The sequence below is a fragment of the Cavia porcellus genome, unplaced genomic scaffold (assembly GCF_034190915.1).
Source record: "Cavia porcellus strain 051 isolate PalLab524CR breed Dunkin Hartley unplaced genomic scaffold, mCavPor4.1 scaffold_21, whole genome shotgun sequence".
In the NCBI taxonomy this organism is placed as follows: Eukaryota; Metazoa; Chordata; class Mammalia; order Rodentia; family Caviidae; genus Cavia; species Cavia porcellus.
In genome coordinates, this window is record NW_026947504.1 from 38,973,728 (window position 1) to 38,997,564 (window position 23,837).

General features: G+C 44.4%; 2 protein-coding genes and 2 pseudogenes across 8 annotated transcripts in view; 1 reads left to right on the top strand and 3 right to left on the bottom strand.

Moving 5' to 3' along the window:
- Zar1l (zygote arrest 1 like) overlaps positions 1-12,352 on the bottom strand; it is a 79,108-nt gene extending 66,756 nt beyond the window's left edge. For 3 of the 5 annotated variants that reach the window (XM_063232594.1, XM_063232593.1, XM_063232595.1), the window contains exons 1-3: positions 11,592-12,352; positions 10,071-10,163; positions 8,221-8,295 (exon numbers count right to left, since the gene is read on the bottom strand). In XM_063232594.1, coding sequence (XP_063088664.1) covers positions 8,221-8,295; positions 10,071-10,163; positions 11,592-12,245 — 822 coding nt within the window. In that variant the 5' untranslated portion in view covers positions 12,246-12,352. Of the gene's footprint in view, positions 1-3,152; positions 3,460-8,220; positions 8,296-10,070; positions 10,164-11,591 lie in introns of those variants that run through there. The other 2 variants (XM_063232592.1, XM_063232596.1) reach the window with 2 other exon arrangements.
- Positions 925-2,728, bottom strand: LOC100735967 (caprin-1-like; annotated as a pseudogene).
- A 1,437-nt stretch (positions 12,353-13,789) lies between the features above and the next one.
- Positions 13,790-16,524, bottom strand: LOC134471975 (S-formylglutathione hydrolase-like; annotated as a pseudogene).
- Positions 16,525-18,263: 1,739 nt separating this feature from the next.
- Brca2 (BRCA2 DNA repair associated) overlaps positions 18,264-23,837 on the top strand; it is an 86,923-nt gene continuing 81,349 nt past the window's right edge. For 2 of the 3 annotated variants that reach the window (XM_063232597.1, XM_063232600.1), the window contains exons 1-2: positions 18,264-18,724; positions 23,468-23,587. The gene's annotated coding sequence lies outside the window, so the exon portion shown is untranslated. The remainder of the gene's footprint in view (positions 18,725-23,467; positions 23,588-23,837) is intronic. The other variant, XM_063232599.1, reaches the window with a different exon arrangement.

The following is a 23,837-nucleotide window of genomic DNA, read 5'->3' on the forward strand; positions in this document are numbered from 1 at the left end:
GCAGTTGTTTGATAACTTCTTACTTTTAAGAACTATCAAGATGCAGGAAAAACATGTGACCAAAGGTGTGTATCATTATTCATTAGAGACTTTCATCAATATCTGTACCAATTTAGGTAACACATACAGCAAGATCCAAGGATTAGTGATGACAATGTACATGTCACAAGGACTGATATAAAGTACCAATCCTTATCAAAGTCATTGTCTAAAAGCAACTGTTAAGTATTCAAAAGATACCTAAATAATTCACATTAAGTACAGTAGTGGCCCATCTAGATTATTTCCCATTATGTTGCATATTTTTCAAAAAGTGCCAGTCAAATCCTAATTTGCATTTTTGGCTTTGTCTTATAATTATCAGCTGTTAAAAAGCAGTTTACATGCGTTTCTAATCACAGTCATTTGGCTCGATGAACAGGGCTGTGTCTAAGCTGGTGGCCAGCCTTCCACATGTGACTGAGGACCCAGGCATAATTTGGTAACCTCTCAATGTTTAGTGCTCTACTTTAACTGGAAAAGCTGTCAAATGCAGTTGTTTTGCCAAACCACACTCCACGCCCTCCATCTTCCTCTTAAAGAAAATATTGGCCAAATTGCCACTGAAAAACTCTAGGGCTGACTTCTAGATTTTATCCAAAGTCCAACAGTCAGAGTTGCTTTTGATGAAGCCACTTCAAGTAACTATGGAGATATTATTACTCCATAAAGTGTATTCTATTTTACTCCTGAGCAAGGGTAAGGAATCTATCATGTGTAAGGCCCAAGATGACTCTTTAGTCAGAACATGCAGAGTGAAAACAGTTCCCTTCCATATCCAGGTAATATAAAACTGATCGTTGTAGTCCTATCTTTATGGGATGAAAATGGTACCTTTACAATAAATTTCCTGAAAGGGAGCACAAATAAGTAACAGCTCTTCTGGTAACATATTGGGGTACACTGGTCAGTGTGCTTTTGGCAATTAAACATAATCCTGTGAAGATGAATTCACTTGCTGAATGTTCATTCGTGGCATTCCTCTGTTAGTTCTTGGGGGCCCTCCGCGAACTCACGGGGCTCCTGTAATCCACTCTGCCCAGAGCCTCACTTAATATTCTGCTGATATCCATCCTGCTGATAGGCACAGTCCCAGGGAGCACTGACCATATCTTCCTCTGAATCCCCTGGTGGGGCCCCAGTATCCATTCATCAAACCTCTAGTGCCACAGGAACCTCCATGGGACATACCACGACTGATCTAATAAGGCTGACCGCTACGTGGAAATCTAGTGTTCTGCTGAAGAGGCTGCTGGTCACTTGATGGGGCTGGTCCTGGGCACCATGGTAAGTGCCAGCCACTATTTGAAGCTGTTCTTGCTGGAGCTCTTGTCTGCTCTGCCTGGTGAGGCTGACTGGAAAAGCTCTGGGTATAACTGGACTGGTACTGGTTTTGCTATTTTAGTTTCTGGTTCATAAACAGGAGGGACTAGGGCATTCATATTGAATACTGTTTGCGTGGATTGGAATGGAGCCGCACTTACACTGATTCCACTGCTGTGTAAAGGTTTGCTCTTCCCAGCCTGGAATGCCTGAGGCTGGCAAGCAGTGGGAAGGGAAGAGGATGCCATAGTCTGGTCTGTGTTTCGAGAGATCATTGCCTGAATCTGATCAGTTGGTTCCCTTGATGGCCACTGCTCTGTTGCATGCGAAGGCTGGTACAAGGGTTGAGATGCTGTATATCCCTCACTCGTGGATGAAACCAAAGGAACCTGTGTTGCTTTTGGGTGTACAGAAATTTGATTGGGCTGAGCAAGTCTAGAATCAGAATGAACAGGAGGGCAAACCAGCTGGGTTGTGTCCATGTTTTGTGCTGGACTCATAACTTGTGTAGATACGACAGCAGAATAGGGTCTGATTTTCAAAATCCAGCCTTGAGTCCTGTATGAAATTATAAGGCCTCTGCATTTGTGCCATATGACTGTGTACCCACAGTCTTCTCACAGGAGGGTCTGCCTGAGCCACTGGAGTCAAAGCGTGGGGCTCTGGTACTGAGGAGACACAGCCAGAGGCTGCTGCTAGAGTGAATTTACCCCCTCGACTGTTTCAACTGTCCACTCAGCTCCCTGCCCCTTTTCACCAGTGCCTAACTGTTTCTGCCATAAATCACATACTCTGGTGATTCAGCTTCACCTTGCTCAGTGTATTCTTCTGCTGGCTCAGGTTCAGCTTCGGCGACCCGGTCTCCCCCTGCAGGTGCCGAGGCTGCCTCCTCCTCCTCCTCACACAGCCCATTCTGGTGGTGGTGGGTGCTGTCCAACTAGTTTGACTAAAAAACACACTCAATGATTTCCTTTGTGCAGGCATCACTCTGCCAATGTGTCCATTAACCCCCTGGCCAGTCTGCATCCTTCCACTCTTCCTAATCACATCCCTCATGGCGGGAAGTGAGCTTTGCAAATTAAGAAGCTGAGGTCACTACCTTGTTGTACCCCTTTTGTGGGCCTGCATATGCTTGGCAATGAGCGAGGGACCCTGGTGACCCGTGTCTGTCTTCTTCAGCGTGATGCCTGACTTTTACATGAAGGAATCCCCTTTCCTGGAACACATTCAATATGTTCCCCAGCCCTTGGGGACGTTATTCTTTCTGTTCCTTTGGATCAAAACCATGTTCTCCCAGCTTTCCTCTTCCTGCAAGTCTTAATTCTCGTGTCACCTCTTCCCAGTCACTTCCCAGGGCTATTGTCATAGTACCACGTTTCATTCAGGGGACATATCACAATCTTAATTGAAATGTAGCAATTACAAGCATGGAACAAGTCCTAGTCTACCTGGGTTCACATCCTGGATCTATCCCATGATCTATCAGTTCCTCCAACTCCTCCCCTAAGAAAAGGTATAATTATTCCTATTTAATATGGGCTATGAAGTGTTATAATGCCTGACACAAGCCAGGTTCCATTTCAGCATCTGCCGTAATTATGTATACATGGAAGCAGGGACATTGCCCCTTCGTCATCTCTATTCCCAGTGCTTACAACACCCAGTTTACAAGTTTATCGAGTGAATGACTATTTTTTTTCTTCAGTGTTCATATTACATAACTGATAATACCTCCCCTTTCCTATTGCCTTAATATTTTCCCTGACATTGCCAATTAATGTGGCTTCATGTTTTCATATACATGCATTTATTTTAGTCTATTCATTTTGTACAAATGTTATACAACCTACAAAAAGTACAAAAGCCTAGTCCATTATCCAATGCTAAATCAGAGCCAAGGTGCCAAAAAGTCAGTTACAGGAAAGCGTAAGAGTTCACAAACCATACTGTCCATCATATGATGTACTTAGAATTATAAATACTGCCACAGGAAAATTTCTTGTCTTTGCAGCGACCGCACAGTTCCTGTCGATGAGGCCTCCTTCTATCATTACGTCTTTTCTTTTGGAGACAGGAACACTGAGACTTTGAACAGGTCTTTAGAAAACAAAGAATAGTTTGGATACGAAATGACCAAATTGTGCTTCTAGAGTAATCCATAATCAAAATACTTCCCAGCTACCCCACCGCTGATACTTTTACCTTTCTTTTAATGCTATAAGAAGTTCCTAAGTTATACAAAAGCAATGAATCCCACTAAATAGGAGACGTCTTTCAAGACGAATGATTAGACATGATGAAGAGAACATTTCTACATCAACCAAGATGACGTCAAAGTTAAAGACATTTGTGTATGTGTGTGTGTGTGTTTGAGACAGTGTCTCGCTATGCAGTTCAGGCTGACCTTGAGCTCACTTTGTAGCCCAGGCTGACCTTGAACTCCCAACGATCCTCCTGCCTCAGCCTCCCGAGTGCTGGGATTAAAGCATGAGCCACCATGCCCGGCTAAAGTTAAAGACATTTGTAGAACTTCTCTCTGTAGTTGTGTAGCCAGATAAAAATGAGGGATAGTGGGTGGGGTAAGGTATTTGATTATCTAAATGAGAACATTAGAATGTAATCCAGCAATAGTTCTCAACTAGATGTGATTTACTGGGGCACCTGGCAAGTGTAAGGTATGTTAGGCTGCCGCAGCTAACAGGAAAGTATATTCTAGAGGAAGTGAAACCCTTTTCTTTCCAGATATGCCCAATTTTTACCCAGATTTAAAGCAGTACTTTTCAACTAATAGCCCATTTTATCTTATGCTAAATAAAAAGTTATATTCCATGAAGATACGTGCTGCCCTGGTCCACCCTCTTATCCCTGCTAAATACTGATACTGATAATCACTGCTGGGTTCTGCTTCTATCCTATACGTCAAGGTTTATCTTTTACACTAAAAACAGGCTCTTTCATTCTTCCAAAGAAGAGTCTTAAATATGATTTTGCAAACATTATATTTACATCCTCCACTCTCATTTAGGATTATTCCTCTTAATAAGAAAATTCTAACAGCCAATATGTTTATAACCACCCTAAGCATGTTGTATAAATTCATTTAATGTTCACAATTTCTTTTGGGGGAAGAAAAGACTCAATAAAGTATGGTTTACTTTAAGGTAGATTGTTGCTTCTGGCAATGGTAATTAGGGAATTATGATCAAGCCTGCTGGACAACTAGAAAAACTGCACTAAAAATAACTACTAGAAGGAAATTATCAAAGCATTAAAAATGGAAACTCAGAAAGAGGTAAACCTGACATTTGGCAATTATTTTTAAAACAAAAACCTCTTTTGATTATTTTTTTAAAAACTATATTTAACTATTTTGAAAATCTTAAAGATATCTTTCTTTCACATGTTTTTAGGACCCTTCCTCCAACTCAAGAGGACTTAATAGGAAGCTAAGATCTCATCTGGTTCTGTGATTGTCTATACATTGCCAGTACCATAGAATCCAATCGCAGGTCTAATGCTATCAGCCTAACTTGGAGAGTTACTTTACCTTATTAAATGTTGCTTTCTGATCCATAAAATGGGGATAACACCTATCACCAAGGTTAGACTGCAAGGCATACTGCTCATAAAACTGCCTGCCTATTCAGAAAGCAATAAAATACAAGAGAAAGTGAAACACAAGATTAACAAATCGATAATGATAAGGGATATGCCAGGCTGGATTGCCACAAAACAACTCAGACTTTATGCTGGGAACCTGAAGGGCTACAACCCAAGCATAAAGTTGCACCAAATATAGACCTGCTTTTACAGGTACCGAAGTGTTGCTTCAAAATAGTTCAACCCTGATTGAAAAATTGTGACCTGACACTGCAGATACACTTATCTGTCTATCAGAGTAAGCATACATCCTCTCTTGAAGAAGACACTATGCTAGGCTACGAATTTCAGAACTGTCACTAAATGACACTAGTACTCAGGGTATACAAGAAGACAAAATAAAAAGCTGAAAATCAAGAGAGCAGCAACAGACGCCCAAGAAGTTAAGCTAATGGAATTATCTCACAGATTTTAAAATAGTTATGCAAATCCAAGGAAATAAAACATCTCCAAAGATTTTTAAAAACAAAAAAAAAATTCTAGAACAGAAAGATATAACCGATAGCAATAACTTAGTGGATACTCTTAAGAGCAAATTGAAAAACGTTGAGATGATAGTTAGAAATGGAAACTAGTTTAATAGATAATACCTTGACTGGTACAAGAAAAAACCGAAAGCATGGGATATGTATTTTAAAAGAGCATAGGAGTCAGGATTATGGTAAGGGCCTAATATGAGTCATTGGAGGAGAGAGAGATGGAGAACAGGAACAGAAATAATACATGTTTGAAAAGGTAATGGTGGTAATTGCCCAAAAGTAATGAAGATCTTCAAGCCACAGATTCAAGAAACATCCCCCAGACACAAGAGGCAGGATAAATACAGAGAAGACACAAGCAGACACATCGCAAAAAAGAAAAAAAATCAAAGCAGAAAGACACACTAGTGCCTCGGTACACAAACTTAACTCTTTCCAAATCTTAAAAGCAAGCAGATTTAAGGAGGACAGCAAAAGAAAGAACTGCAATGAGACTAACAGCCAGCTGCACAGAAGCAATGATGGGATTTTAAAGGACAGACAGGCCATGTCCCTGCAATCTCAACCCCCAGGAGGCTGAGGCAGGAGGACTGAGTTCAGTGCCAGCTTGGGCTACACAGCAAGTTCAAGGCTTGATTATGTAGTGAGACTCTGTCAGAAAACCAAAAAAAAGGACAGAAAGAACTATAAATTCTACCCCTGGCAAAAATCTCTCCTGAAAAGATATCCAGATAAAAATAAAATTTGTCACCTTCATACTGTACTACAAAAAATGTGTGTGTGTTCAGGTAGAAGAAATTAACGTCATAGAGAAAAAGATACAAAAGAGAGCCAAGAGCACAGGAAGAATAAATGCATAGCTAAGGCTAAATGAATGTTGACCAAATGAAATATGAAGTTTAAAATATAGGTAAAATTAAACACACAAAAAAGGCAGCAGATAAGTTATAATTTAAAGGATGCAAATAGTTTAAAGCCTCTGCACTGAAGAAAGGTAAATTTATTTAGTCCTTGACAAGTCCAGGAGTCTTACCACCACCTCTATAAAAGCCACTAGAAAAACAGATAAGAATGGTTTTAAAAAGAATGACTACCAAGGTAAGTGATAGAGAAATGAAATTTTAAAAATCAACTGAGCAGGAACCAGGGATATAGCACTCAAGGAGGCTGAGGCAGAAGATTGCTCCAAGTCCAAGGCCAGCCAGGGCTACATAGTGAGTACAAGGCCAAGGCCAGTCTGAACTACACAGTAAGATTGTCTCAAAAAAAAAAAAAAAAAGGAAGAAAGAAAAACAGAAAATATATTTAAACACATTTTGATATGAAACACAAGAATACTAAGAATCACATACCAGAAAATCTGAGGATAAGTCATTTATAAACTAGTTTTTAAAATATTACTTACTAACCACAGAAGAAGGAAAACATTTTTAGCTGGAGGATTTAGTTTGTGTTATGCAGTACAGACATTCTTTGTTTAATGACCAAGCTACAGTCTGCAGCGAGGCTGTTAACTGAATTTGTTGCTAATGAGGAACTGCACATATATATATATATATATATATATATAAAACAATCTTCAGAACAAAGAAATGGTCAAAGGAAACTGCAACTTGATCCCTTCACTTTGATTTGCTTAACTCTTATATCCAGTACTGTATTACACAACACAGCATAAAACAACAGTATTGCACAGTGCGACCACTAAAAACCACAGCACTGCACTGTACAAGCAGCCACAAGGCCACACCACCACTCTTGTTCCTGCACTGAAGTCTGAGGAGCTGATAAACAGGCAGGTTGTCAAATGAGGAACACCTGTGCCAGGAATGGAAAACACACACACACACACACACACACACACACACACACACACACACACACACCACCCCCTCCCACCACCCCTCCCCCACCCCCACCCCTCCCCCGTCTTCATCCTGGCCTGCACTCCCAGCCCTGCGGCTACTTCTCATGTTTGAGACTGGACCTTGCTAAATTGCTAATGCTGAGTTGCACCTGGCTATTCCCTGCCTCCACCTCCCAGAGTGCTGGGATTACATGTGTGTGCCACTTAACCAGCTTTTATATTTTTTCTTAAATTCAAACATTAATCATATTGCACTTATTTGAAAAGACTAAAGACAGGTTTTCTTCAAGCTAAAGATTCCGCACATGCTCTCCCCAAAATGTAAAAAAGACTTTGTTGGAAATTAAGATCTCATCTGTTCTGTGACTTTCTAAACATTGGAGACACCTGGGGACCAGTTACAGGTCTAATCCTAGCAGTCCAGTCCAGGGTCAGTTATTCATTTTATTGAACTTAGCATTTTGATCTGCAAAATGGGAATAACGCCTATCACAAAGGTGACATCACACAAAATAATACATCTAAAACACTTAAACGCTCCTACACAGTGAATACTTAATAACAGCTAATTATCAAATTACTACATTCAGACTACAGGGACTTGCAGGAAAAACACACATACACTGTACACAAGCACCTCAAAAGGGAACCAAAAATAGCAAATCTTCCCCATCTTTCTCTTCAAGAAAGCAAGTTAGAATATATGCCTTTCTTTTTTCTAAAATATCTGATTATAAAACTTCAAACACATAGAAAACCTAAGACTATGATACCAATATCCTTTTCTACCCAACGATTCAGGTAAAGAAATGGAAACATTACAGAAAAAGTAAAAATATTCAGTGTACTTACCTGACAGTGGATCGCTTCTACTCGATAAGGGTTAAAACTCTTTTGGCATTTTGAACAGAGTTGCTTGAAATAAACCTAAAGATAAAATTATTACTTAATGAAGTTGAATTGGGGGGAAAAAACTGCTTCCCCTTCTTACGGACTCCATGGCCTGGCCTGTACTTTGTTCTTATCTAACTCCCACCCTTTCCATTTTAAGCTGCTAGGGCTGTTCATCACCTTTTCTTACCCTCTGAACCTGATTTCCTTCACCTGTAAAATTTGGCTGATTCTGCTTTCTCTATAGTTCTGACCACTCCCCAGGACACACATGAAGAACCGTAACAGATATGCAATGGAAAACAGTCGTTACAGTTTTACGTCCACTGTGTGTGCAGGACAAGCCCTTCTCCTTTCGTCCAGTCTGTCACCCTCGGCACGTCGTGTTTCCCAGTTATTTTACTTGTTACCCATGAATACCACGTGCTCACATACTTTCTGGGCTCTGTGCATTTTCCTGTGCACATTTTTCTCCCGGCTTTACCTGGTGATTTCCTCCTATTTATCCTTCAGAGTTGTATTTGGAAATCATGGCAGTGTCCCTCAAGCAGGTTTCCCCCCAAGCCCATGTAGTTTCTGTACCACTTCCATGCCATGAGTGTCACTGCATCTATCACCAAACTGCATTTTTGTCTCCTCTACCTATCAGAATACATTTCTTTCTTAAGGACAAGTTACACGTCACATCTTTGTGCGATAGTGCCTTGGAATGTCTGAATCCACCCCATTGTTTTTCTTCTGGCAAGAGATAAGACAGGAAGTAATTTTAACTTGGTCTGAAAATATGTTCCCCTTCTAGGTCTAGACAGTGGCTATTTCAAAAAGTCCAAGTTTTCACACGGGTCTCAACACGTCTCTCTGCCCTGTCCCAGGCTTCAGGCAGAAAGTCAGCCTTTGAACACACAGCACAAACTCAGATGCTCTGAGAAGTTAAGGAAATGGCCTGGTATAAACTGCTACAAAATGAAGTACACAGGGCAAGCGAAAGGACACACAGCTGTCTGTCACTGCCTCTGTTCCCGTTCTAAGATGTGTGTCCGTCATGAGCAGATACTGGGCTGTTCAAGGAAATCCAGAAATGCAAATTGAATGTGATGTTTTTCCCAATCCTATGTGTTAGCAATTAACTCAAGCGTGCGTGTGTGTGTGTGTGTGTGTGTGTGTGTGTATGTATGTGAGTGTTTAGGGGAGTTAGTTTAGCCTAAATAAAAATCCAATATTGGAGATTGAATCCATGGGTGCTCCATGACTAAGCTACATGCTTATTCCTTTTTATTTTTATTTTGAGATAAGCTCTTACTAAGTACACCAAGCTGGTCTCCACTTCGTAATCCTCGTACCTCAAACTCTACAGTAGCTGGTATTACAGGCAGGTACCAGAGCAGCCTACCAAAGTAAACCTCTCCTATGCAAATTAACCTTTATAAATTTCTCTTATTGCCCCACCTTGTGGCAAATAATGGCAATTTTCCTGTGCTAAGGCCCAAAACCTGTTCAAACAAATTTACAGCATAGCAATGAAAAAATGGTTACGAAAAGTCCCGTGTTGATGAGAGCAGAAGCCCGTCCACATAAGCTGAAATTTGGTCCACTAGAAACGCAAACCTCACATGCTAGGCTATGGCTCAAGAGCAAGGTGTCTCCCCCAATTCCTCAGTTGAACACACACTGAGCACTCACTGCATGCCTAGCACTGAGGACCACGGTGGACAAGATAGGGCCATGGCAGCCACGTTCTAGGGGGAAACACACTGCTCCATTTGACATAAGTGCCCCTCCACTCTCCCTCCCCTCCCCTCACTGTCACCTACCTTATTAGTTCCAGAAATGCACCACACGTACGCACTCTCCCATCTGATGTTACAATCTTTACAGTGAAAATAGCCATATTTTGGTTCCAAAGACTGAAAATGAAGGAGAGGGGGAACTCTTATTAAACTGAGAGGAATCCAGATTCTCTTTCCCTAATTTCTTTAAGGAACAAAAATGACCTTCTTACTCTCATTCCTGTCTATTCTCAATGCTACTATATGTTCATTTAGCTTCTCATCTCCCTTAGTTAAGAAAGACTCTGGAGGGCTGGAGATTTAGCTGTGCGGCATAAGCGCCTGCCTTGCAAGTGCGTGGTCATCAGTTCGATCCCTGGTACTGATAAAAAAAGAATGACTCTGGAATTCTTCTTGCTGTTGTCACTTGTACCATCCCAGTCCATTTGCCACAATACCATGAGCATAATCGCCCCCAGTGAAGATCTGACCTCCTGTTCACACACCACATTCTTTGTCTCCTCATGCAGCAGAGACCTAGAGGCTGGGCACACAACGGGTACCTCAAGGCAGAATGAAGCTGGGATTGCTTTGAAACTTAGGCTCAGGTCCCCATTTGGCCCTGCACATGTAAGGGATATCTGTAACTGAAGGATTCTTAGCCCTCAGTTTACCTGGCCTGTCTCACCCTTCCCCCTTTTAAGACTGAGGCCACTAAGCTAAGAATACAGTAATTTTCAGGATTTGCAGAAATATCCAATTATCAGGTTTTTACACTCTTCAGTTCCAGACCCTCAGGAGCAATGCCTAGAAATGCCCAGTCTGTTATCACACATTTCAGGAAAAGAGTCCAAGTGATGTAATAAGTTCATACCCAACAGGGGGCAATTATCCCATGATGGGCACTGAGGTTGCCCTCCAAAACAGGAGCCATCACCTCATGATGGGAACAAAACTACTCCTCAAGCAATGACGACTCTCTCAGAACCAACCCTAAAATATCAGCCAGACCACCACCTGCTTAGAATTACCTACCACTTCCAGCTGTGCAAATTCCCTGGCTACACAAACCCTGAACCCTTGAAGTTATTTCCTTTTTCTATAAAACTCCAAAGATGTTTCCCAGCCCTTTGCAGACAGGTCTCAAACTCCTTCATCTTCCTTTTCCAGTGTGGTCATACTGATTCCAGCTCCTTTCCTGCCCTTCACCACCGTCTCCTTGATCAGCATTTAGCTATCTATGGGCGGCTGAAGCTGGTCCCTACCCTACTCCCACACCTGACCAAAGCTGGAGCTTGTGCCCTCCAACTCTATCTAATACCACTCATTCTCTAGTAAGAAGTGAGTCGACGTTAGTCTTCATAGACTCAAGTTAGGCTCTGCACCCTCCTGTTAAACCAAAAACTCACAAAACTTACAGGCTACAGAAAATACCTGTTTTAAAAATAACCCCTCCCTCTCACCAAATGATAGCAGGAAGCAAGAGAAGGCTTTACCGTCATTGCCCCAGAAATGGAAAAGAAGAGAGATGTTAGGGCTGGCATGGCACTAAGAAAGAGAAGCTACCTGGAAGCTGGGCTTCTGAGGTGGACAGTCACCCGCATCTCCTGCTACTTGCATGTCCTTCCCTTCACCAAGATGCTTGGCATCTTCCTCCACCAGCTCCTGGGACCGAGGGAGCTCGTCCTGCTTTTCGTCTTCTGACACTGGCATCGGTGGTGGCTGCTGGCTGGCCTTCCCTGGGCCTAAAAGCACCTTGCTTTTGCCATTTTCTTCATCCTTCCTTAACCACGCATAGCCCCTGCGGCCAATCAATTGCGAATAGACTCCCCAGTGTGGCATGGCTTTCCTGTGGCTGGCGTTGTCCCATGGGCAGCAGCTGTGTAGAGTTTGAGGCCCCAGCGAGCACTGAATGGCCTTGTCCACCCGCAGGCTCACCTGCACGCCCACCTCCTTGGTGTTGGCCTTGCACAGCCGCTGGCACAGGTTGGGGTTCATCGGGGTGAGGATGGGCTCAAAGTGTGCCCTCCTGTAAGGGTTCACCCAGTATTCAGGGGCATTTGCTGGCACCAGCAGCCCTGGCCTGGCCAGGAAAGTGGGAGGACCCATGTTTTGCCTCCAGGTGGGCTGACAGTGCCGCGAGAGTCGAGACTGGCCCACGGGCAGTGTGTTCCCACAGTCCTGGTACCAGACGCAGGGGACCCGGACAAAGCGCTCCATTTGCTTACCGGGGCGCGCGGGCTCAAACTCTGCATGCAGTTCGTGTTCTTGTTTTGCTTTCCACCTGCATTAGCCCGCCTTGTCTCCCAGTCAGGTCAGTTCACATTCATCCCCGCTTCTCTATTTATTGCAGAATCTAACAGATGTCACCTATCATCCTAATTGAAGGAGGGACGCTTCTACCTACCTGCAGAGATCTAATTGCCACTTGATTCCTAATTGCTTTTCCCTACCTCTTCAATTTACTGTTTCTGAACCTTTTCTCATAGCTGTTTTCATTTCTGACTTACTGACCCACATGCTTTAATTGATAGCTTCATTGATTTATTCCTCTACTGATCATTCTATAAATCACTTGTGCACTGTTGATAGAAATGTAAATTAGTGATTTATTATGTCAAACAATATGAAGGCTCCTCAAAAATCAAAAAAAATAGGGGCTGGGGGTTTAGCTCAGCGGCGTAAGCGCCTGCCTTGCAAGCAGGCAGTCGTGAGTTCAATCCCTGGTACCGATAAAAAGGAAAAAAGACCAAAAAAAATAAATAAATAAATAAATAAATAGAACCACCACATGATCCAGCCATCCCACTGCTTTGATGTATGCCCAAGAAATCAATGTCTTTTTTGGATCATTGAACACAGCTGTTTGCAGTCTCTCTGTTTGAATGTCTACTTTGTATTCTTTGATACTGTGATTTGAGCAACTATTTCCAAGATGATAATATGTAATCTATTAACAGGTGATTTCTTACTGTTATGTTTTTTTTTTTTTGTAGTTCTGTATTATATGTAACCTTACACTGCTTTGTTTTGTTTTGTGTTTTTCTCTTTTTCCTCTTAAATAAAAAAAAAAAAAGAAATCAATGTCTTAAACAGATCTCTGCAATCTATGCTCATTACAGAATTAGTCTTAAAAGTTGAGCTACAAAAACAACCAGAGCAGGGCTGGGGATTTAGCTCAGCGGCATAAGCACCTGCCTTGCAAGCAGGCGGTCGTGAGTTTGATCCCCGGTACCGATTAAAAAATGAAAAAAAAAAAAAAACCTGAGTGTCTACTGATGGATAAATAAACTGTGATATAGATGGGAATAGCTTTCAGACATTTCAGAAATGGAGGCCTGGCCTTTTGCAATACCATGGATGAGTCCAGAGGACATTATGCTAAGTGAAAGTAACCATATGGAAAGAAAAAAATACTATGTGATCTCACTTACACTGACTCCTACAAAAGTAAAAGTCACCAGGGATGGGGAGGTGGAGGAAATAGGAAAAGGCTGGTTAGTAAGTATAAAGTTGCAGTTTTAAAAGATGAGTATGCTAGAGACTTGACACAGAACATGATAACTACATCTAATAGTATTGTGTTGTATCCTGGGGATTTGCTAAGAGTAGACTTTAGCAAAAATAGATTTAAAAGATAACTATGAGGAGATGGTTGTGTTCGTTGCTTGACTTGAAATGATCGTTCGCTATAAATACATGTATCAAATATCATACACATCACATAAAATCTGCATGAAAAAGTTTGAAGGATACTCCAGATATTAGCATAATTAGTGACATCTTTGAGTTTTATTACAATGGTATTAGAGATTTAAAGGGAAAATAAAAATTGAGATAATAATACAAGCCTTATACATCTTGGTGATGGATACTGAGGACAATGTAGTAGTCACTTTCCAGACCTGGAACAAAATACCTTATACTTGTTTTGTTTTTGCTTGTTAAAAAAAATTATTCATTGTAAAAAAAAGTATTCATCAATTGTAATGTTCCTTTCTAGGGGGCACAAGACTAAAATTATTTTGTGTGTAGCTCATGCTAGGACTCAGTCTCGATCATGGTATTTAAATTGTATGAATTTTTGTACTATCTATATTTATACTGAAACAGTACTGATTTTATAACTCTAACAATCTAATGTCTTCTTTGATTACCATTTTATCATGATTTCTTATTGAATGTTCAAAATTAGTGATGTTTGTACTCTTTAATAGAAAAAAATCTATGCTACCAAAGCAAACTTATGTTTCAGAAAGTTTTTCTATTAAGTTTATAAGGAACATAGTTTAGTATTTACCCCAAAAATCAGTTTTTTGGTGAGCTCACCAAGTTAAATTTCTGCATATGAATAAGGAAAAACACCTATTTACAGCAACATATGAAATGTATAAGTTCCCTTCAGCCATTTCTGATTGAATCTTATTACAGTAGGTCTCTGACCTACAAACATTTAAGTTGTGAATTTTCACAGGTGATCCAACCTCCCATTAGGAACATTCCTAGTTTAGCTTACATGTATACCTTATCATTTGAAGGTAACTGTAAAAATAAAAATAATTTACAGTAATTTTGGGGGGTGTATGTGCTTTAGGTTTTTTATGCTTTATATTGTATGTTATGTCAATGGTAGGTAAGGTTCACTTCGTTGGCTTACAAGTGGATCCAATTTATGAATGTTCTCTAGGAATAGAACTGGTTTCTATCCCCACCGATTTCTATCCCCAAACCCAATGCTCACTGATTTATTCAGCTCAAAAGATAAGAAAAAAATTACTGGACTAGAGTTTAGAAACTGATATTCTAGTCTTAGCTGTCCCATAGGTGTAAGGATGGGGTATTTTTTTCACTTTTCTGAGCCTACTTCCTTGCACTATAGCTGGCAACCACTAATTAAATGCCTCCTGGAAATCAGGTCAGCAGTCCATGACTTCAGATGCTGAAAGTCTTTCTAGATGAGGCAGTCTGGGCTAAATAACCTTCAAATCCTCTGTTTCAGAGTTCGTATTCTATGATTTGAACAGGATTATATTCATATGCTATGACCTAAGGTTAATATAACAAAGACTGCCAAATGACAGCAAAAAGCTGTGAAGTACTGAAGTTTTCCTATGTGAACACTAGTAAAATAAGTTTTAAAATCAGAAGCAGGTTTTATGTATTCATACAGAAGGTGATTCAACTGTAAAGGGAGCTCTGTTAGCATTATGCAATCCTATATTTAACAATCTTTTTTCTCAACAGTTCTTTGAACTTTTATAATCTTGGAGAGATCCTTTCATCTGAAGTTTTCATGCCTTCAGATATTTTGCATGATGTCTGATATGATCAGCAATAAGGGTGGCAGTGAAGCAGTAGCTATGATTGTAACCTTCTTGCAACCTAAAAACAACAGAGATTTTCTTTTCTGTATAAGCAGCAGTGAAGTAATCTAGGAGTAGCTGTCCATCTGAAAGGGACTGGTCCTCTTTTCCCTGATCAGTCAATGTGTCCAGCTGAGAACCTGGTAAGACTTCACAAGATGGTTTGCATCAGAAGTCTTCCATTTACTTTGATCTAATCCCAAATATCTAACAAAGGCTTTTTTGCTCCAAGGACAGGTCCCTGGGTTGCAAATTGGACCAAATGCTGACACAGATTTGTATTTTCCAAGACTTCCGAAGCACAAATCAGAACTCTGTGGTTTCCTATGGAGTAGTCAAAAGTAGATTCCTTTGCAGGTTCCCTGGAAAATCAGCATTTATGAGTTGGGGGAGCTCTTCTGTCACATAACAGTACATTCAATAGTTAGTTTTCCGAGGGTCTTCAGTAGCATCCTCACAAAACCTGGCTCCAGTGCCGAAGTCCAGCTTTAATATGGCATTCGTGAAGGCTGATATCTGCAGTGATGACCCCAAGGCTGTGTTTAAGGCAGCTTGGTGACAACCACATTATGATATAAAATTTTGCTCTGCGCAGTTAAGCCAAAGAGCTGATAGAAGGCAGGACACTTTCCAGTTTCTGCCTCTGGTGGGACAGAGACAGCAAACTTTGTTTTATATTTTTATCTCCACATTCTCATGTTCAAAAACTTTCTGAAATCCCCCAAATCACTTATTTCTGGAAATCTGCTTCAACGCCATTCTTCTCTTGTCCAACCAGTATTTGTTTATTTGTACCAAATGGCAGGTGACCCTCGGGGTGCTGTGGAGCTGGTAGTGAGGGCCAGAGACCTTGTTTTTTGTTGTTTCTGTTGTTGTTGTTTTGGTTTTTTTTGAGACACAGTCTCACTGTGTAGTTCAGGCTGGCCTGGAACTCATGTTGAGCCTCCTGCTTCAGCCTCCCAAGGTGTGTACCACCTTGCCTGGCTATGACACCACAATTGAAAAGAGAGGTTTATTTTGGCTTGTGATGAAAAATAGTTTAAAAAACAAAGCATGAGAAATGTTTGAAGATGATCTACCTGGGACAGGAGACCTAGAGGATGGGTTTGGAGGTTCGTGGTGTTCTGGGGACCTAAGAGTGATAACCTGCAAGTCTGTCTGCTGACCCTGCTCTCTTTTCTTTGCCCACAGGTTATGAAGTGACAGTGCTGGTGCGGGACCCCTCCAGGCTGCCGTCAGGGGGGCCCAGCCAGCCCACGTGATAGTGGGGGATGTCAGGCAAGCAGCCGACGTGGACAAGACTGTGGCTGGGCAGGACGCTGTCATTGTGCTGCTGGGCAGCGGCAATGACCTCAGTACTGGGCCCCCTCTCTGCCCACCTGCCTCCCAACACTTCGGCCCCCATCACCACTCCCACTCCCCGCCCCACCCCTGTTACCTCCACCCCTACCTCCTCCCACCAGTGACAGCCGCTCTCTGTCCCCTCTAAGGTCCTACTACCATGATGTCTGAGTGCACCCAGAACTCTGTGGCAGCCATGAAGTCTCACGGAGTGGACAAGGTTGTGGCCTGCACCTCGGGTGGGTGGCGGGTTCAAAAAACAAACAAACAAACAAACAAAGCATATAGCAAATTGAGGTAGTGCCATCCGAGTGGATGACTCGGATGACAGTGTACAGTAGTATAGTATATCTAATGAACATCAAGTCCCTAGGCCAAAAGCAAGGAGCATAGTCATAGGGGAGTGCACACAGTGAGAATGTAATGCAGAGGGTGTGTGGCATACCAAAGCTTCTCATTAGTTCATTTCCAGTGAGACACTCTTCTCTCTTGACACCCCAAAAGGGGAAAAAGCAAACTGTTTTGACTTATAAGTATCATTGCAATATAAGTACAGTACCTGAAGTTAAGTGACTTGAATTCAAATCTGGGCTTTGATACCTATCAGACAATATGTGGGGAACCACTCAGGTTGCTTCAAAGTTCAGGGGTGTCTAAGGATACCTGAGGATATGACCCTGCTTCTCTAGCACAGGGCCACAGTGGGATAGTTATATAAACACTCATGCACTGGTAATGGCACTATATAATAATGTAAATATGAGCTAAAAACTTACATAAGAACTATGCAATAAAGATGCAGGTGGCTCTCTTGTTCTCCTGCTATGCTCTGCTCCATGCTGCCTGCTGTTGTTGCCGACATCTTGCACATGTACATTCTTTAACCTTGGGACCTCACCTGCAAAAATGTCCCTTGGGCCCCTGAGTGGGCTGACAGTGGACATAATCTGTGGGACGCTGAGGTGAGTAGTTCCACGGTGGCTGTGGAAACTGCAACTGAAGGCCAGGGTGAGGCCTCAGAAATGGCCAAGTGACCCCTGCTGGCCTCACCATGGTTACCTGTAATCACCTTCTTGGCAGCCTGAAAGGTCCAGGAGGACTAAAAATAATCTGTTTGGAGCCCAGAGATGTCCTGCAAGCCTTGGAAGCAAGAGACAGACAAATTCTTCCCCCTCACTGTGAAAAAGTGGGGGGTGGCTTGGCTGTTTTCACTCTCTTCTGGTATGTAAATTAAGAGACAGATGGCTTGTCCAGCAAGTAGACCAGCTGCAACAGATAGATAAGCAAAGGCTGGCTGCTGCGGAGATCAAATTGCAAGGCACAGGAAATGTCTGCAGAAGCTTAAGTACTCATGTCCAAGAAAATCCCCAGGAAAATCCCCTGGTTTTGAAAGCCAGGCCAGCTATTTGTCAAAAAGTGGAGATGGAGGAACCCCAGCCCAAGGAGGAGGCCTGTGAGGGCTGCCTATCTCTCCACGGCACACACTGTGTCTGACCTGTACAGCCATGGGGCTGCGGGAGCTGGCAAAGCAGTTAAAGCAGAAGGTGAAAGAAACAGTGCCTGCCTGGCTGCTACAGCTGTGGCACGATGGGGCTGGTAACACACAGTTAAATCCATGGGCCAACACAGCCAGAACCCCCTCTATGAGATGGGTTCTGCAGGATGTACAGAGGACAGTCCCCGAAGCAGGTAATCAGACTGTGATAAACTGGCTGATGGCAGTGGCTTGCCTAGCACTGGAGAATCCAGACCTGTGGAGTGAGTCACTACCTAGACTTGGTAACTGTGCTACATGAGTTGGACGTGCAGCAAATTAGGTTTGCGCTGCAGTCTCACAGCCCAGATGAGAAACTGCTGATTGCACACAAGAACACGATCCCAGTGATCACTGCGTCAGTGTCAGCCCTTCTAGCCCCCTTTGCAGATTGCGTGATCCACGATGCTTTGGATATCTTGGCCCAGCTGGGAGACATGGAAGTGAAGCACCAAAGTAAGGTGAGATCTGTAAAAACTGCACCCGCAAAGGAAAAAAAGGCGGGGGGGGGGGGGGCCTCTTGGTGAGCTGCACCATCTTCCCAAGGACAGGCTGTGGGGCCCCTGAAGGTTGGTGAGTACCAGTGACCGGAGCCGCGGGAGACAGGAGACCAAACTCGAGCAGGATCAGCTCTCAAACTTTATTGCGTACAGCGAACCGGACCTAACAAGGTCCGCCACCCTCAACGTTGGTTCCTCTTCTGCCCGTTGGGGGCAGGAACAACCTCTTATAAGGGGAAGCAGTATCCAATCACAGAGAAGCGCGTCTAACAAGCTGATAGGCTAGCGTCACGGGTAACTGGGCAGACATGACAATTTGGCGGGCTTGTTCAGGCCGGGAAGAACCCGGAAGCAGGAAATGGGCGCCATCATAGGCGGCTTCCCACATCTCCCCCTTTTTTATTTATTAAAATAGGATGGTCTGTGGGTCCCTCCAAGGTGTCTATGACCTTGTTGCTGTTAGACACCTAGGAGTGGGCCTACCTTGTAGGCCGAGGCATGAGAGAATGTAGAGGTCTATACCCTGCTGTGCATCACCCTGTTTTGTGCATATCCTTGCGCCAGGACCATGCTCAAGGTGAGTGGTTCATTTTTTCGCAGGGCCAGGCTTTTGTGAACCGAACCTGGATGCATATAGACATTCATTCCTGCCTTCCCCCCAACCTTTGGGGCGGATGGCACTGCAGTACCCTTGGTCTCGCATCTCAATGCCAATAATTTGACTCCGGGAGGGACCCCTGGCCTTATAGGCCATGTATATCTGAGTGGAGCCTGTCTTAGGTTGACCGGGAGGGCTTTTCCCATCTTACCCGTCATTGGCTTGCCCACTCAGCTCTTATAGCTGATGTTCTGCAATGTGAAGGAGATATGCGGCGGCCTGCTGGCCTGATGGGCCACCTGCTGCCATTTGCATGGCTGCCATGGCTGTGATCTTAACCTGCTGCTGAGTTTGTATGAGGCGATCTAACAAGCATTTAATAACCACAAGCCCTACTAGGATAGCCATGGCAATTAGGATCCAAAAAGAGGTAATCGTGGGACAGAAGGAAGAGAAATGGAGGGTCGACCGGAGTTAAGCGGGTGGGTCATAATCAAGGACTGTTTGATTGATGGTGTAAACCCTGGGTGAGGCGGGCGAGGCTGCCGAAAAAGGTGCCAATGTAGGCGGGTGGTGCCAAGGACCCCAAAGATATTGTGGTGGTTCTGTGGAATCTGAGCATATCACAGGGGTGATTAATAGGAACCCACAGAATAGAAAAGGCTCCAAACCAGACATTTTAGTTTGTAGATGGTCTCGGGCGCTGAGCGTCGGTCCCAGAAGGGTCGAGTTGACTTGTGTCCGCGAGCTTATCCTCCTGTGCTTTATCAGGAACTGGTGGGGAGTTTACTGCTCGCGTCAATCTTTCCGGGACCCACAGCAGTTCGCAGCCTGGTTCCTGTGGGAAGACACAAACCGCACCTCGGGTCCAGCTAACCACTGGATCCGGGCCCATCCATTGTCCTGTAAGGACATCTTTCCATCTCACCAGCCCTTTGTCGGCCGGGGACGGGTTATTGTGCTCCATGGCAGGGGAATGATTATTGTGATTAAGGTTTAAAAAATTTATGGTAAAGAGTGCCAATGATATTCTTCCTTTGGGCGTTAGGCCATGGCCTATTCCCTCCTTTTGTTTTTGTAAGACACCCTTGAGTGTCCGATGGGATCGCTCAATGATGCCTTGTCCTTGGGGGTTGTAAGGAATGCCATGTTTAAGAGTGACCTCCATTTGTTGACAAAATGTCATAAAAATTTTGCTGGTATAGGCAGGACCATTGTCTGTTTTTAGTATATTGGGCTTTCCCCAAGCAGCCCAGGCTGCAAGACAATGATTAATAGCATGGGTGGCCCTTTCTCCGGGTTCTGCCGAGGCAAACATAACCTGGGAGGCGGTATCTACCAAAACATGAACATATTTAAGTTTTCCGAATTCTGGGATGTGTGTAACATCCATTTGCCAAATATGATTTGGGCGAAGTCCTCTTGGGTTAATGCCAATAGATTGTTGGGGTGAAGAGATCACACAAGCTGGGCAATACCGTACAATCTCTCGTGCTTGTGCTCTCGTGATGTTGAAGCGCGCCATGAGGGTGCAGGCATTAACATGGAACTGAGAGTGGAATTTTTTGGGCTGCTTCCAGAGGGTTGGGAAAGGTGAAGACCCATATCGGGCGCGTGGCCGAGTCTGCCAAGGCATTGCCCTCCGCCAAGGGCCCAGGTAAATTAGTATGGGCTCTGATATGTGAGATGAACACTTTTGAGGTTCTATTCCATAGCTGATGTTGAATACCTAGGAATATGGAGGCTACCGTTGAAGAGGGTTTAATGGGACCCGCCATCTCCAGAACTTGGAGAGCATTTACCACATACGGAAGGAACGTCCTCCTCCTCCCCCAGAAGGGGGCGCAGGAGGTAATCCAGGAAGTAGCTCTCCCTCTAACCAGGGCGGTACCATAGGTTGTGGGCGCCCTCTGGCGGCCACGGGTGGAGGTGGCAGCCCAGGGAGCAACTCCTCTTCCGGCCACGGCGGTGCAGTAGGGCCTGGTGTCCTAAAGGGGGCGACCATGGGTCGCGAGCTTGCCAAGGAGCGGAAGGACCTAAGTTCCTCCCGCAAAGCGGAGTAGCTCGGGCAGGGTGGTGTTTGGTTCCCCTTTTTATCTTCCTGAGCCCTAAGTTCCTCTTTTAACGGTGTAGGAGGGTCATGCTTAGCAAAGACGACCTCCTCTTCTGAGCCTTCCGAATCCAAATCAGAATCGGAGCCCTTGTGTTTCTCTGGAGGCCCAAAGTCAGGTGTGACTTCGGGCTCCTCCGAGCACTTGGATCGAGCTTTGTCAAGAGCCTGTCAGGCTGAACAAAGCCTGGGGGTTTGTTCGTCCGTCAGACAAGCCCTAATCAGTTCCCACAGGGGTAAAACCATGGGATCCAAGCGTCCCTCTTCTCGGGCGCATCTAAGATCCCCTCCTAACTTCTCCCATGACGGGAGGGTTAGAGAGCCCGTGGGCCAAAACCAGGGGGCAATTTCATTAACACGATCCAGAAATCTCGAAAGGGTGACCCGGTTTATGTAGATGCCTCGGGTCCGCAGCAGGACTCTTAGGGAGTCAGCGAGGGGTTTGCGAGCAGCGTTGCCCACAATGGCGAAACGAAAGCGAAACAAATGCAAGGGAAAAAAAAGACCGGCGTCCACCCGTGTGGCGCTCAAAATCTGTTAGGTGCGTCCACCCAACCCAGGCGATCCAGTACTCACCTGTCCCGGGAACCGCTGTATCTCACGTAGCTGATCAGGGTGAAGAGAAGAGGCGCTCGGGGCCTTCCGTTGTTATTGGGCCAGGTCCTCCGTCGTACCGCAGGTGACAGCAATCGCACCTCCCGGCCGAAGAGGCACGTCGCTGAGTCTTTTACCTTTTTCCCCGTACGGGCCACCAGATGAGCGGAGCCGCGGGAGACAGGAGACCAAACTCGAGCAGGATCAGCTCTCAAACTTTATTGCGTACAGCGAACCGGACCTAACAAGGTCCGCCACCCTCAACGTTGGTTCCTCTTCCGCCCGTTGGGGGCAGGAACAGCCTCTTATAAGGGGAAGCAGTATCCAATCACAGAGAAGCGCGTCTAACAAGCTGATAGGCTAGCGTCACGGGTAACTGGGCAGACATGACAATTTGGCGGGCTTGTTCAGGCCGGGAAGAACCCGGAAGCAGGAAATGGGCGCCATCATAGGCGGCTTCCCACATACCAGACCTGGACAGACCTACTGGCTGCCTGCCTAACCACAGACACGTTGCATGGGCAGACTTTGGATGTGCAGCTGATTCTGGAGGCAGTTACACCCTGAGCAGCAATACTGCTAATGGGCAAGGGCCAGAAGATTAAAGCAGCTCTGGTGAAGCAGGAAGATGTGACAGTAGCCTTCTTCTACCCCAATTAGGAGGCAGGCTGAGGTACCTGGGTCTGGGGGTCCTGGGAGACTGGAGGCCACATGTGGAATTGATATTTACTGGTTACCAAAAAATGTGCAGCACATATTAGTGTTGATAGCACCACAGTACAGCAACCTAGGCTGTTTTTCAGGACCTACTGTGTGCAGAGAAGAGGCTAGAGGTCACTGCACCACAGTCCAGAGGTCCAGGTGACTTTGGGTATCAGGTGCTTGCCTCCACTCCTGTGTGATGTTTGTTTTTCCTTAGTTGTTGCATACATACTAGGGGTGGACATACTGACTGATGCTTGGCTCCAGGCCATGCAAGAATTCTAGTTGCAATGAGAGTGGTAAAAACTATACTATGAGGCAATCCACACCATGTACTGCTTACTCTGCCACAGTCCATGCAAGTTGCGTGTATGAGGCAGTACTGGCTACCTGGAGATCACGAGGAGATGGGACAGACTGTCTTGAAATGGGCAAGCGATACACTCTACTCCGAGCCCTTCAGTATGGCATGTGCAAAAACCAGATGGGTCACGGCAAATGACTGTGAAGCCTCAACCTGACACTGGCAGTCAGGACCAATTTGCCTTCACCCAGGAAAGCAGACAATGGACCTTCCAAATGTTGCCACAAGGCTATTTGTATAACCCAACTTGGTATCAAGACCTGGTCATCTGGGCCAAGCCACACTCCATGTCACTGTTTTGTACTGATGATATTACATTAACCTATTGTCTTACAGATTTGAAAGCTGCCTTGCATAGTCTGAAGGAAGCTTTACTGGCATGGGGATGGACCAGGAACAAAGACAAGGTCCAGGGACCTGGCTTGTCTGTCAAATTCTTGGATGTCATATGGCTGGGTAAGACCAGACCCATGATAGTACACTAATTACAGGCATCTGTGGGTTCGCTAAGTTTTTGGAGGATGTACTGCACCTAACTACCCTGCTGTGCTCTTTATATGAGATGAAGAAGTGGCACCACATGGGGCTGCACAGACAAATGAAAGCCACTCGCTGGATAGATGCAGCAACCGCTGCTTTTCAGGACTCAGGGCTGCTGCGTATGTGCAAGCCCCATGAGTCATTGACCCTAATCTGCCATTTATCC